The sequence below is a fragment of the Gymnoscopelus microlampas genome (genome assembly GCF_963454915.1).
Source record: "Gymnoscopelus microlampas genome assembly, chromosome: 13".
NCBI lineage: Eukaryota > Metazoa > Chordata > Actinopteri > Myctophiformes > Myctophidae > Gymnoscopelus > Gymnoscopelus microlampas.
This window is the reverse complement of record NC_139950.1, coordinates 50873044-50886674: the sequence shown is the minus strand read 5'-3', so window position 1 is coordinate 50886674 and position 13631 is coordinate 50873044. Positions and strand designations below refer to the sequence as shown.

The window sequence follows — 13631 nt, the reverse complement described above, 5'->3', positions numbered from 1 at the left end:
ACCACACACATTCCTCTCAGCAACAACAACAAGTGCACACAGTGTAACCTCCCAAAACTGTGGGACACGGACACACACACAGACATAGACGTATAGAGCGAGCTGACTGGCAGGCAGGAACCAAAATAACATGTCACATATAGTGTGGCTTCGCGGGATGTCTGAGCATCTTGTCTACTAGTTAGTGTGTCTACGCTTTCCTCTGGATCAGACTAGACGTTGACTCATCTCCCTTTGGTTGGCTTTCCTTTCACTGGCCGAAGACCAGCCAACAACCTCCCCAGCAGAATGTTTCCGGTAAGAACAGGCCCCTTCCCAAACTAACACACACACACACACACACACACACACACACACACACACACACACACACACACACACACACACACACACACACACACACACACACACACACACACACACACACACACACACACACACACACACACACACACTACACATTATTGTTTGCAATGACATCATAGAAGCTCACACAGACAGAGGCCTGCCAATCCGTGTCTTTCATGTGGTCATGTGCCAAATAAATCATCCTTGCTGTTGGCTGCCTGGGTCTTTTATCTCCCGACAGGAAGTTCCTTAGGGCTCCAGTCTCGACTCTCTAAAATCTGTGTCTCATTTGGAGAGGACACTTAAAACTGCTCACAACCGTTTGTCTTCAGCGGGTTCTATTGACTGACAATAAGCCTACAGGGTCAGTGGTTTTCAACCAGTGGTCCTTGGGGAGGGATACCAGGGGGTCCCCAGGGAAATTAGTTAACATATCGTCACAATCATTAGTCACATTTTAACCACTTAGCTTTGGCCATTCAAAAATAGCAGATATACAAGCTCATAGCACGGCACCGAGTGCCGCGCTATGAGCTTGTAGATCTGCTATTTTTGAAAAATCGTGAAAATGTGTGCAAATCTTTGAATATATATATTATTTTTTTTAAAGCGAACATTTGTAACTCAAATCTTTGCTTCTGGGGGGTCCCTGGCACAAAATATTTTCCGATGGGGGGTCCGCGGCCAAATGTATATCAATTTAGGGGTCCTTGGTATGAAAAAGGTTGAAACCCACTGCTACAGGTGACGTTTCTTCAGCCTACTGTAGCAGTGAAACCAAACAAGAATAAGACCTCTCAGCACTGACTTGGTGGTGTTTATTCTTTTGCATTTGGTTTTACATAACTTTACACTTAATAAGGGCACGTTTCCCCCCCCCAAAAAAAACAAACACCAGTGTCTACCATATAGTAGTACCATGTTTTGGGTTGCTGCTGCTCAAACATTGTTTGGACAGCGTTCTGGTAGACAGAAGGCGCTGATAAAAGAACGTTCATGCCTCGACAAGTTTACAAAACATAAGCTTTGGGATGTTTGAATTAGACGAAAAACAGCTGTCAAAGACATTTACACTAGTTTAGTGTCCAAGTCTGTCACGCTTCAATAATAATCGGAATACGTGCTGTCATATAAAAACATACATAAAATATATATACTTTAAGCACTGAAAAGAATGAACAGTGTTACATTAGCATACTACACACACATACAACTTAAAAAGCCTGAAGCACGGAACTACAAGAAGACAAAACTTTGTCCTCTCTTTTTGTTTGTGTCTTGTAGAACATTGGTTCTCAAAGTGGGGTCCGAGGACCCCCAGGGGTCCTTGAGGGATTTCAAGGGGGTCCCCAGCTAAATGATAGATAGTTAGGAACCAAATGGACCCTTATGGGTCTGTAACTCTGAGAGTGTACAAATGGAACCAAATGGACCCGTCAGGGTCCATTTGGTTCCATTTGTACACTCTCAGAGTTAAATTAACATTGATTTTAGGATATAAATTGTGGTCCCAGAGATAGAAATGTCATTAAATGGGGGTCCGTAGCTTAATGCATGTCAAACTGGGGGGTCCTTGAAATTAAAATGGTTGAGAATCACTGCTAGAGCCGTAAAAAATCGTCTCTTATGGGGGTCCCTGAGGCATATCTTTTCAAATGGGGGTCCGCGGGCTAATAAGTGTCAATTTGGAGGGTCCTTGACACGAAAAAGTTTGAGAACCACTGTTGTAGAAAAGAAAGGGCATCATCATGCCATCATGCCAGAGGCATCATCATGCCTCTCCTGCCATGCTGTGTCTGTGTACTGGGGGTGGGGGACCCCCCACCACCCCGACACTTGCACCCCACTCTGCACCCCCCGTAGACGGCTCCGACGAGGTACACCACCGCGCCCAGGCAGGCGAACACCGCGCCGGCCAGGTAGACCTTGTACAGGCAGAAGTGCTTGTACTGCTCCAGGTTGCAGTAGGAGTTCTTCTTGGTCTTGTAGATCATCACGCCTATGGCCGGCAGGTAGAGCACGGCGGCCGCGACGTCGTGCACAAAGTTAGTGAGCATCCAGCGCTCTCCCCCCGTCCCCCCGCCCAGGACGGGGACGAGGTCCTGCTTGTCCAGCAGCGTGACGAAGAACAGGGCGAGGGTGAGCAGCCAGAACAGCACGGCCACAAACAGCACGAAGTGGATGGATCCTTCGTATTTGTTGGCGGCGATGGTGACCCACAGCCCGGCTCCACACAGGATCTGCAGGATCCGGATGATCCCCATGAAGCTCTTCAGGAACCCCAGGAAATTTCTTCTCACCTGCGGCGGCGGGTGGTGGGGGGGGGGAGGAGGTTGGGGTGCCATCTCTCATCCGTTCTTCACACTCCTCTCTCGGTTCCCCTTTTTTTTCTCCCCCAAAACAGGGCGGGTGGGGGTGCCTTCTGCCAGCTGCAAACAGCTGGGAAAGAAAGGGGAGGGGGGCAGGGAGGGGGGGAACAGGAGAAAATAGGAAAGTCTGTGTCGTTGCCTCAAATGTTGGGGGGGGGGGGGGGGGCAGAATTGGGGAAAGTCTGATAAAAAGAAAGAACTGCTTGTTCTTTCTTTCTATACAACAACCCCGGGGTTTTGAAATGAAAATTCTTTCTTCTTGTTTCGTCTTTTCCGTTTCCTCCTCTGTCTCTGTGTGAATGCAGCGTCTGTAGTGTGTGTGTGTGTGTGTGTGTGTGTGTGTGTGTGTGTGTGTGTGTGTCAGGGAGGGAGGGGGGCAGGGAGATGGAGGAAGGGGAGGTTTGTAATTCAATGCCTGCTCCTCCTTTAGGAAGCTGGAGTTGAACCATCCAAAACATCTCTCTGTAGTGTGTAGTTCCAGGGTTGTCCAATTCTCTCTCTCTCTCTCTCTCTCTCTCTCTCTCTCTCTCTCTCTCAGAGAGAGAGACAGAGACAGTGAGAGAGGGAAGGAGAGAGAGAGAGAGAGAGAGGGAGGGAGGGGGGGAGGAGACAGAGGGGGGTCACAGTATTTTTTTCTACGGTCATTGTTTTTCATAATATACTACTTGATTGATATACGTTGCAATGTCAAACAACTCTGTTTACACATTTCTTTATGCTGTTTTTACACGTATTAGTTCGATTGTTTTATTTCACATCTTGCTTTGCCATAATGTAAACATGATGTTTACCTTGCCATGCCAGGCAACGGCCCCTCTGAGAGACACAGAAACAGAGAGAGAGACACACAGACAAAGAGAGAGATGTTTGTTTTGTTTCAGAATTGCTTTTGTAATGTTATACATATGTTTGATTTGAATAGAGAGAGAGAGAGAGAGAGAGAGAGAGAGAGAGAGAGAGAGAGAAAAAGAGAGAGAGAGAGAGAGAGAGAGAGAGAGAGAGAGAGAGAGAGAGAGAGAGAGATAGCTACCTTTAAATACATTTGTAAATTGTTTTACTTTTGCTTTGCCTATACTATATAGCAGGGGTCTTCAACAGGGGGTCCGGGACCCCAAGGGGGTCCTCAGAGCTACTACAGGGGGTCCGCCAAATCTTTGTGTGATAGGATTTAGTTTGTTTACATTAACCACTTGAACCCTAGAATTCCTTTTCTGAGGGGAACATTAGCCGAAAATAGCAGATCTACAAGCTCTCAACGCCTCCCAGAGAGCTTGTAGGTCGGCTATTTTTGGCAAAGAGGTATAGGTGTAGAGGGAAAAAGGAGCAGACTAAGTAAAAAAAAAACTTTAATCTATGATACACAATTTTATACAATCTAGAGTAGGGGGTCCCTGCTTCATCTCTATCTCTCAGCTAGGGGGTCCTTGACCCCCAGGGGGTCCCCACATGATTTTGGGGGGGTCCCCAGATGACAGTGAAGAGAATTTAAGGACTTTTAACACCTTTTTAATACCATTACTGCATTCAAAGTCATCAACAAACTATACTATAAAAACTGGTCATACAATGGCTACATTGTCAAATAAGAAAGAGGCAAAAATTGAGAAAACAAACGATCTACAAGCTCACGACACCTTGTGAGCTTGTAGATCAGCAATGTTCACTATTTATGTGTGGAACCGAGTCAAACTAAATGTAATGCCTCAACTCCTACAATTCCAAGTGCTTATCAGGGTGGGGGTTTCCCCAGTTAAAATATGATTATTTTGGGGGGTCCCCAGTTAAAATATGATTATTTTGGGGGTCCTCAGTTAAAATATGATTATTTTGGGGGGTCCCCAGTTAAAATATGATTATTGTGGGGGTCCCCAGTTAAAATATGATTATTGTGGGGGTCCTCAGTTAAAATATGATTATTGTGGGGGTCCTCAGTTAAAATATGATTATTTTGGGGGGTCCTCAGTTCAAATACGTTTATTGTGGGGGGGGTCACGGCCTGAAAAGGTCTCAAATCGATTGGCCCCTTCCCAGGATACTACAGGTCTTTCAAATCAGCTAAATATATTGATTAGTGATCCTCTCACATGTCACAGTGTGTGTGTGTGTGTGTGTGTGTGTGTGTGTGTGTGTGTGTGTGTGTGTGTGTGTGTGTGTGTGTGTGTGTGTGTGTGTGTGTGTGTGTGTGTGTGTGTGTGTGTGTGTGTGTGTGTGTGTGTGTGTGTGTACTGCGTGTAGAGACGTATTGCTCACAGGTTGATCACAAGGACTTGTTGTGACGTCACACACATGGACATGCAGCTTGACGCGGGACTCCCCGCCGGGAGGCTCCATTCCCTCCTCTGTCCCGATTGACGTCAATGGATGATTACACTCACTCCACTCGAGAATAGCCCAGATCTACAAGCTCACAACGCGTCGCGACGCGACGTGTTGTGAGCTTGTAGATCTGGGCTATTCTTCTCGGCACGGGACACTCAGCGGGCATACATACGTGGCCGAGGGGCGGAGCAAAACCCTCCCCCAGCCCCCCGGTGGTGATTGGTGGGAGTCCGCGGGAATAAAGTCCGTGTCCGCCCACAAAGGGGAGGGAACGGACGCGTTCGAGCGCTCTCGTTGGCCAGTTTGGTCGCCCGTGGTAACGGACACCCGCCAGTCCGGATCAGATTACAGGTCATGATAGTGGACTCACACTATGGCCGTGGTTACACTAGCTTTGTCTGTAGCACATACACACACATAGTTATAAAGAACAATGCTGTAGCAGAGATCTGCCTTTAACATAGAAGTTCCTTTAGAAGGAGGTAAGTCTGTAATCTATTACATTTTCTCTCTGTCTCATATAGCTCCACAAAGAACCTCTCACTCCGCTATACAGCTCCGAGATGAGGTTCTATGTCGTTCTCATCCAGGATCGTTGGAACGTCCTCCAAGACTCCGCTGTTTACCCTTTTGTATACATCGTATCCCAAAACTAATGGTTGATTCCAAACCGCACGGATGTTTAAGGTTTGGTCGGGGGCATAATGTTTTAGGTCCTGAGCGAAACTACCCGTTTAAATGTCTTTTTTAGTCAGCCTGTGGCCATGTTTCCCATTCAACCCGGAAAACCCCCCTACGTCCGCTGCCAGTACGGCTCCCGGTTTGGCTACAGCTACAATGTGAAACATGGCCACAGGCTGACTAAATAAGACATTTAAACGGGTAGTTTCGCTCCCGACCTAAAATATTTTGCTCCCGACCAAACCTTAAACATCCGTGCGGTTTGGAATCTACCATTAGTTTTGGGATATGATGTATAAAAAAGGGTAAACAGCGGAGCCTTGGCGGACGTTCGCCCGATTCTGGGTGACATCCACATAGAACCTCATCTCGGAGCTGTAGCGGAGTGAGAGGTTCTATATGGAGCTATGTCTCATGTTGTTGTTACTGATTCATTTGTTATTACGTCGAGTCCTCGCGTGACCGGTGTAAAGTAACTGAGTACATTTACTCAAGTACTGTACTTCAAGTACAATGTTGAGGTATTTCTTTTACTTTACTGGAGTATTTCCAATTGTCTATACTTTTACTTTTACTCCACTACATCTCAGAGGCAGATATTTTACTTTTAATCCACTATAATTATTGAAAACTTTAGTTACTAGTTACTTTGTAGATTTTGATTGTTATTACGAAACATGAACCACTTCACTCAGACATATATATATATATATATTTAGGCCATTTGAAAATAGCCGATCGTGACTCATTGTGAGCTTGTAGATCAGCTATTGTATTTTCACAAGATTTGTATACATTTGAAAACTTGTGAAACGGGACCTTCTGCATAATGAGTACATTTACTTTTGGTACTGTAAGTACATTTTGATACCAATACTTAATACAGACATGTTCCGATTTGACCCGAATATTATGTCATGCTGCATAATGTAATATAATATAAAATAATACAGCATTATATACACAGAGGGTTGTGAATAGGCAGTGGTGAAAAAAGGTACTCACATTGTTTTTTCAATGTATGCAGATGCTTGTAGATCTGCTATTTTCAAATAGCTGATGTATCAAGTTTTCAAATGTATGAAAATATTTTGAAAATAAATAGCAGATCTACAAGCTCACAATGCGTCGCATGGCGACGCATTGTGAGCTTGTAGATCGGCTATTTTCAGATGGCCGAAATGTATGTAGGGCTGAAGTGGTTAATGTATGTTTTGTAACAATAATCAAAATCTATAAAGTAACTAGTAACTAAAGTTTTCAAATAGTAGTGGAGTAAAAGTACAACATTTGCCTCTGAGATGTAGTGGAGTAGAAGTAAAAGTACTGAAATACTGAAAATTGGAAACACTCCAGTAAAGTAAAAAAGACCTTAACATTATTGACAAACCCATGTCAATAATGTCTCCCCCCCCCCCCCCATAGGGAGGTCACAGATGGGGTTAGTCAATAATCCAATTCAATTTAAAGGAGCTCTATTGACAGGAGAAAACATTGGTTTTATATATTGCCAAAGCAAGTGTCAAATAAATACAATCACAACTAAGAAGAAATAATGTGTAAACTATCAGAGATGTGTCTCACATTACAACATGGAAGACTAGCTTTACACAATATGGAAATGTTCATTTTATGTGTATAAATCGTTATAAGCCATGCAGGTAAGGGTAAGGTAGCTTCAAAAGCTTTTTGAAACAAATAGCAGCAATGATCTAAAACAGGGCAACCTTAGGCACGGGCGCCAACATTGGCAGAGGGAGAGGGCAATCACTGGCACCCTGGCATATATTCAAACAAGGGTTTAGTCGGTTAAATTAACCCATTAACACCCGAGGCAGATTCTATAAAATGTCTGTTTTTAGAATGTGTTCTAAAAACTGTTTTTTGAAAAAAAACGTATGTTACTGTGTCAGTGTGGTGCTCAAACCTGTTCATGTCAAGGACCCCAAAATGTATATGTATTTGGCCGCGGACCCCCATCTCAAAATGTGTTGTTCCAGGGACCCCCCCAGAAGCAAAGATATGAGTTACAAATTATTGCTTGAAAAAAAGAAGAATCAAAGATTTGCACAAATTTTTACGATTTCTCAAAAATAGCAGATCTACAAGCTTAAAAATAGCTAAAAAATAGCCAAAATGTAAAATAATGCTTTTTAGCTCAAATCAAAACGTGACACAAGGGTTAAGTCTCCTCACATCTATATACAAATGACATCCTGCACATAATTCTACATTCATTCAAACTCTGACTGAGGAGGGAGTCTGGGAGATAGGTGGATTATTGCTCTATTATTGAGTCTAATGAACATTACATCCTGATGTGAAAGAACATATTTCTGAAGGCTTTTATGTGTGTAGCCTATGGACATACAAAATCAGATATTATAATATTACATTTTTGATGTGGTGTCATAATTAAACTTAATTTTGACACTTACTATCAAGGAAATGAAAACATGGCACAAAAGGTTTGATCTAAAGCCTTTACACATGTCAAACCAAATAGAAGTTAACCCATTAAAACCGGGAACGCATCTGTGTAACCACCGTCTTAAACCACTATTTTACACTTTGGCTATTCATGAGCTTGCAGATCTGCTATTTTTGAAAAATCTTGAAAATGTGTGCAAATCTTCGAATATATATATTTTTTCAAGCAAATATCTTTAACTGAAAATCTTTGCTTCTGGGGGGTCCCTGGAACAACATATTTTGAGATGGGTGGTCGGCGGCCAAATACATATCATTTTGGGGGTCCTTGACATGAAAATGTTGGAGAACCACTGGTATAGAAACATTCGTTTTGTTTCAAAAAAACTGTTAGGATATAGAAGACATTTGTAGAATCAGCCTCAGGTCTTAATGGGTTAATGAAAGTCAAGTTTGAGATGCAATCTGCATCTCTAATTAGTTGCAATGATCTTGATTTTTGTCAAATCTATAGGCCTGCGGGGTCACAAGAAGAAAGCATGATAATCTACCTGACCCTAGATTAGTTAGAGCTGCTGTAGTCCAACAGCTGTTGACCCACATGACCAGAAAAAAACAGCAATCACTATCCTAGTTATTAGGCAAAACACCTGTCTGTCACCGTCCCACTTCAAACCATGGAACCGTTACATTGTTATGTTACATTGTAACGTAAACCAACAAGAGAGCGAGCAACCATCTGCAGTTTAATGGGCTTTCAAGCACAGCTCTCCTAGTTCCTAATTTAAAGTAGGATTAAAGAATCAGAGCAGAGAGATGGAGCAGATAGTCACTCTGTATATACAGTACAGCACAGTTAGCTATCTCCTCCTCTGTCATACAATAACATCTATCATGCTGTTGTTGCATAATAGACTAGTTACACGATAACCTCCCTCTCTCTCAACCTGTAGTCCTGTTCTACAGTTGAGAGACTCACCTACACCATCAAACGTACAAATCAGATTTTCCATTAAATGTGTGGTCTTTCATCTTCCATGAAAAGGCTATGGGGGTGCATTGGGGTGGAGGAATTCTACTAGCATTTATACTTGTATTCATCACCACTTACAATCAACCCTATATGCTTTGTCTTAAGGCGAACAGCGAAAATTGTAGATCTACAAGCACACAGCACGCCGTGAGCTTGTAGATCTGCTATTTAGGCAATTGTGGACAGTTTTTGCCTATAGTGACATGGTCAAAATACGGACACAAGGTTGAGATTGGTACCAACAACAGCATATCTATTTTGTTCAAGGTGCACCGTTATTCTGTGTCACTGTCACTCATCCAAATCCTATTTACAACTGAACTGTGTTCTCCTACTTGATAATATATCTGTATGGGTGATGTGTGGTAAATGGTGCATTTTTTTTATAGCACCTTTATCTGAAGCACTTTACAGCAGGGGTCTTCAACAGGGGGTCCGGGACCCCTAGGGGGTCCTCTGAGCTACTACAGGGGGTCCGCCAAATCTTTGTGTGATATGATTTAGTTTTTACATTGACCACTTGAACCCTAGCATCCCTTTTCTGACGAGAACTTTAGCCAAAAATAGCAGATCTACAAACTCACAATGCCTCGCGTGTGAGCTTGTAGATTGGCTATTTTAATTTTATACAATAGGCCTATAGAGGGGGTCCCTGCTTCATCTCTCTCAGCTAGGGGGTCCTTGGCCTGAAAACGTTGAAGACCCCTGCTTTACAGTGTGCATTACATTCACACACACATTTACACATGGACAGCAGAGGAAACCATGCAATGCACCAAACCTACTCGTTGGGAGCAGTTAGGGGTTCAGTGTCTAGCTGCGTCTGGGTTAGTGTTGACTAGGGACGGGACGCTAATCGCTATTATCGCTTATCGTGATAAAAAAAAAACTCACAATAATCGTATCACAGAGATTTTAATGTATTGTGAAATTGTCCTGGGTGCTATTTTAGAAAAATCTTGAAAACCTATTCTTTGAGTATTATATATTTTTAAAGCGAAATGTTTTTAACTCAAATCTTGGTCCCTGGAACAAAATATTTTACAAATGTTCGTGTTAAGAAATATATATTCTCAAAGATTTGCAAAAAAAAATCGCAATTGTAAAACAATATAACATATTTTTTTAATAGCTAAAGAAATCTAAAATGACACAGATGCGTTTCCCGAATTGAATGGGTTAAGAAGACAGGTTTTTTTTATCTTCCCCCCAGCAGAGCAGAGCCAGTGCGTGTGTGGGTTTTGGACGATGGACCCCCACCAGGCCTCTTCTCATCCGTCCTCCTCGGTGGGGGCGGGCCCCCCCGGCGTGGTGACGTGGCGCCTGGCGGCCGAGCGGAGGAGAGGCAGGAAGGCCGGCTCGGGGAACATCTTCGGCGGAGTGAACCTGTGGCAGCTCCAGAGGCTGTTCCGGGCGGCGGGGGACCAGGATGCCGAGCAGAGGGCCCAGCTGGTCTGGGGCCACGGGGACGAGGCCGAGCTGGCCCAGGCGCTGATAGGGCTGAGGGCCCGGAGCCGGCGGCGGGGCCTCAGGGCCGTGGGGGGCTTGGGGGGGGGGAGAGACGCGCTGGGCTCTCGCTGGCTGCAAGCCTTCAATCACCTCAGGTAGAAAAAAGCTGGGAGGTCTTTCTGTGATTGATTGTGAATGCAAGCTTTATGCCCGTCACAATTATTACATCATCGTTTAATCGCAATTATTTTAGCATAATCATAATTGTTTCCATGTTGAAAAAGGTTCACACATTTTCAAATATTAAAACAATAGTAGAAATAGCAGATCTACAAGCTTACAACGCGTCTCTTCGTGACGCGTTGTAAGCTTATAGATCTGCTATTTCTATTATTTCCTATGTATAAAATGATTAAATAATTTCTTTGTATATTTAAGTTATTTGTCATATCTGGCTTGTGCATTTTTTGATTAGGAAGCCTAAAAGCCAAACAGAAATATTTCACATGTTCCAATGTTCAATGGCCAAACACACAATTAAATCGTTAATTGCAATTATTTGAGTGACAATTAATCGTCAACTTAAATTTGTAATCGCGACAGCCCTAGCAAGCTTGTGCATGTTCATGCATGCAGAATTAGTCTCACACACACGCACGCACGCACACACTTTTGAATGCCTGCTGATTAAGCCGAGCAAATACGTGAGATCCTCGGAAAACTTACGTAAACTGTATGAAATTGCAAACATAAAGCCGCTGGATGGAACAATCTAAGCTTAACATTGAGTTCAATGTACCTGCCTGAACTCAGTGGCTTTAAAAGCCTCTTGATTACTATAAGGTTTAAATAAGTCTCTTTGTTGTTCAGGATCGGCGGTGACGTTTCCCCTAGCAGCCAGGCGAAGGCCCCCGTGGAGGAGAGCTCCTCAGAGGGAGGGGGACACGGCAGCCCAGAGCCACAAGCATGGACGCAGGGAGGAGGTGCAGGGGCCACGGACGCTCAGGGACCAGCGGGGACCCCCGAGAGACCATCCAGGGCAGGGTTAAGGAGAGGGAGAGAGAAAGACCCAGAGAGATACCTCCACCGCATCCTGCATTGACGTTTTGACAACCTATAAGACCTCCAGAGAGGTGGAACTCTGTCTCGTTTTGAACTGTGTCTATACTTGAAACGGTCAGGTTACTGTACTGTATCACTGTTAAGATACAGGTTACTGTACTGTAACACTGTTAAGATACAGGTTACTGTACTGTATCACTGTTAAGATACAGGTTACTGTACTGTAACACTGTTAAGATACAGGTTACTGTACTGTAACACTGTTAAGATACAGGTTACTGTACTGTAACACTGTTAAGATACAGGTTACTGTACTGTAACACTGTTAAGATAGAGGTTACTGTACTGTAACACTGTTAAGATACAGGTTACTGTACTGTAACACTGTTAAGATACAGTGTTACTGTACTGTAACACTGTTAAGATACAGGTTACTGTACTGTAACACTGTTTAGATACAGGTTACTGTACTGTAACACTGTTAAGATACAGGTTACTGTACTGTAACACTGTTAAGATACAGGTTACTGTACTGTAACACTGTTAAGATACAGGTTACTGTACTGTAACACTGTTAAGATACAGGTTACTGTACTGTAACACTGTTCAGATGTTATGTATGCACACATAAACCACTGAAGCCCTATTTACTTCTGCGGAAGACAGATAGCTAAAATACCTGAACATAAAGCCATGTTCCACTTGAATGTAGGTTATGCAGCCACCTGCGTATGATACAAGACCAGTCCTGGTATGCAATTATTTTCCACCTATTTTGCCAACTGGCAGTTGGCATAATAGATTGGTGACAGTGATATTGGTGACATCACCCTGTCAAAATCTGCAGTTTGTTAGCAAACTGGCGGTTGGTAAAATAGATATATATATTACACCGATATTGCTGACCTACGTTGATTTTTGGAAATTTTCAAAATAGCTAATTTACAACTCATATCGCATCACGATGCAACACGTTGTGAACTTGTAGATGTAGCTATTTTTTTAAATTGGTCATACGTCAAAGTGTATGGGACTTAAGTGGTTAATGTATTGGCAGAATCTTGTTTGTGTTTGTTGCCATTCAGTGAGAGGTCACAAAATCACTACTTCTGGTTTGGCACAAAAGCAACATAAAGATGATGGACAATATTTGGATGCACATAATATACAGGTAGCTATTGTACAGTATACAGTACACTCACGGTTCTGCCAAAGTTCAACATTGCTTTAATAAAACTCCTGTTCTGTTGGGAAAAGCGATAAAAAGAAAGAGGACGCGCAGCCGTTGCAACATAGATATCTGTCAGCTAGAACAGGAGTGCTGTGCAGTTACAGGCTAAAGTGCATCACAGTGTTTAAAGACCACACTAGTCCAGTGTTCTGACATGTTTAGCTTTTGATTATCATCGTACACATGACATTACTGCTGTGTCCATTGACCAAAGCATACAGGTGGTTCGTTAGATACCACTAGAATAGGCTCTGTGCATAACTGCAGTCCTGGGCTTCCAGAAGGTGCCATAATACCCGTTTCCAGTTCAGTTTCCATTCATAGCTTCATTTGATATTTGTCTCGGTAGCGTATTTGAACGGGGAACACACACAAAAGTGTTATATATATCTTTCCAGTTCAACAGTACCAAGTTATGGGACACTGAACCGGAGCAGGAGATGGGTATGCCACCTTCCGGAAACCTGGGACTACTGTTATACACGGAGCCTATTTCAGTACAGCAGTGGTTCTCAAACTTTTACGTGTCAAGGACCCCCAAATTGACACTTATTAGCTCGCGGACTCCCATTTGAAAAGATATGCCAGGGACCCTCATAAGAGAAGATTTTTTACTGCTCTAGCAGTGATTCTCAACCATTTTAATTTCAAGGACCCCCCAGTTTGACATGCATTAGGCTACGGACCCCCATTTAATGGCATTTCGATC

The 13631-nt window shown here is 43.3% G+C and overlaps 2 protein-coding genes across 3 annotated transcripts; one reads left to right on the top strand and one right to left on the bottom strand.

Annotated features, from left to right (window-relative positions):
• Positions 1 to 977: 977 nt before the first annotated feature.
• On the bottom strand, positions 978 to 3031 carry marveld1 (MARVEL domain containing 1). The gene is made up of 2 exons (XM_084076289.1): positions 2068 to 3031; positions 978 to 1625 (listed from the first exon to the last, which is right to left on the bottom strand). Exon 1 carries the CDS (start codon positions 2691 to 2693, stop codon positions 2103 to 2105), a length of 591 nt encoding a protein of 196 aa, XP_083932415.1. The 5' UTR covers positions 2694 to 3031; the 3' UTR covers positions 978 to 1625; positions 2068 to 2102.
• Positions 3032 to 5386: 2355 nt separating this feature from the next.
• avpi1 (arginine vasopressin induced 1) lies at positions 5387 to 13631 on the top strand. Of its 2 annotated transcripts, none has more exons than XM_084075576.1 (3): positions 5387 to 5518; positions 10397 to 10784; positions 11500 to 13631. In XM_084075576.1, exons 2-3 carry the CDS (start codon positions 10429 to 10431, stop codon positions 11729 to 11731), a joined length of 588 nt encoding a protein of 195 aa, XP_083931702.1. In that variant the 5' UTR covers positions 5387 to 5518; positions 10397 to 10428; the 3' UTR covers positions 11732 to 13631. The 2 variants fall into 2 exon arrangements, with proteins under 2 accessions (XP_083931702.1, XP_083931701.1); XM_084075575.1 differs by having other exon boundaries at positions 10394 to 10784.

Bases quoted from the DNA above. Each gene is read 5' to 3' on its own strand.
- marveld1 (XM_084076289.1), bottom strand. From the start codon at position 2,693: ATGGCACCCCAACCTCCTCCCCCCCCCCACCACCCGCCGCCGCAGGTG.
- avpi1 (XM_084075576.1), top strand. From the start codon at position 10,429: ATGGACCCCCACCAGGCCTCTTCTCATCCGTCCTCCTCGGTGGGGGCG. The intron at 10,785-11,499 runs GTAGAAAAAAGC...TTTGTTGTTCAG, and splicing joins CAAGCCTTCAATCACCTCAG to GATCGGCGGTGACGTTTCCC.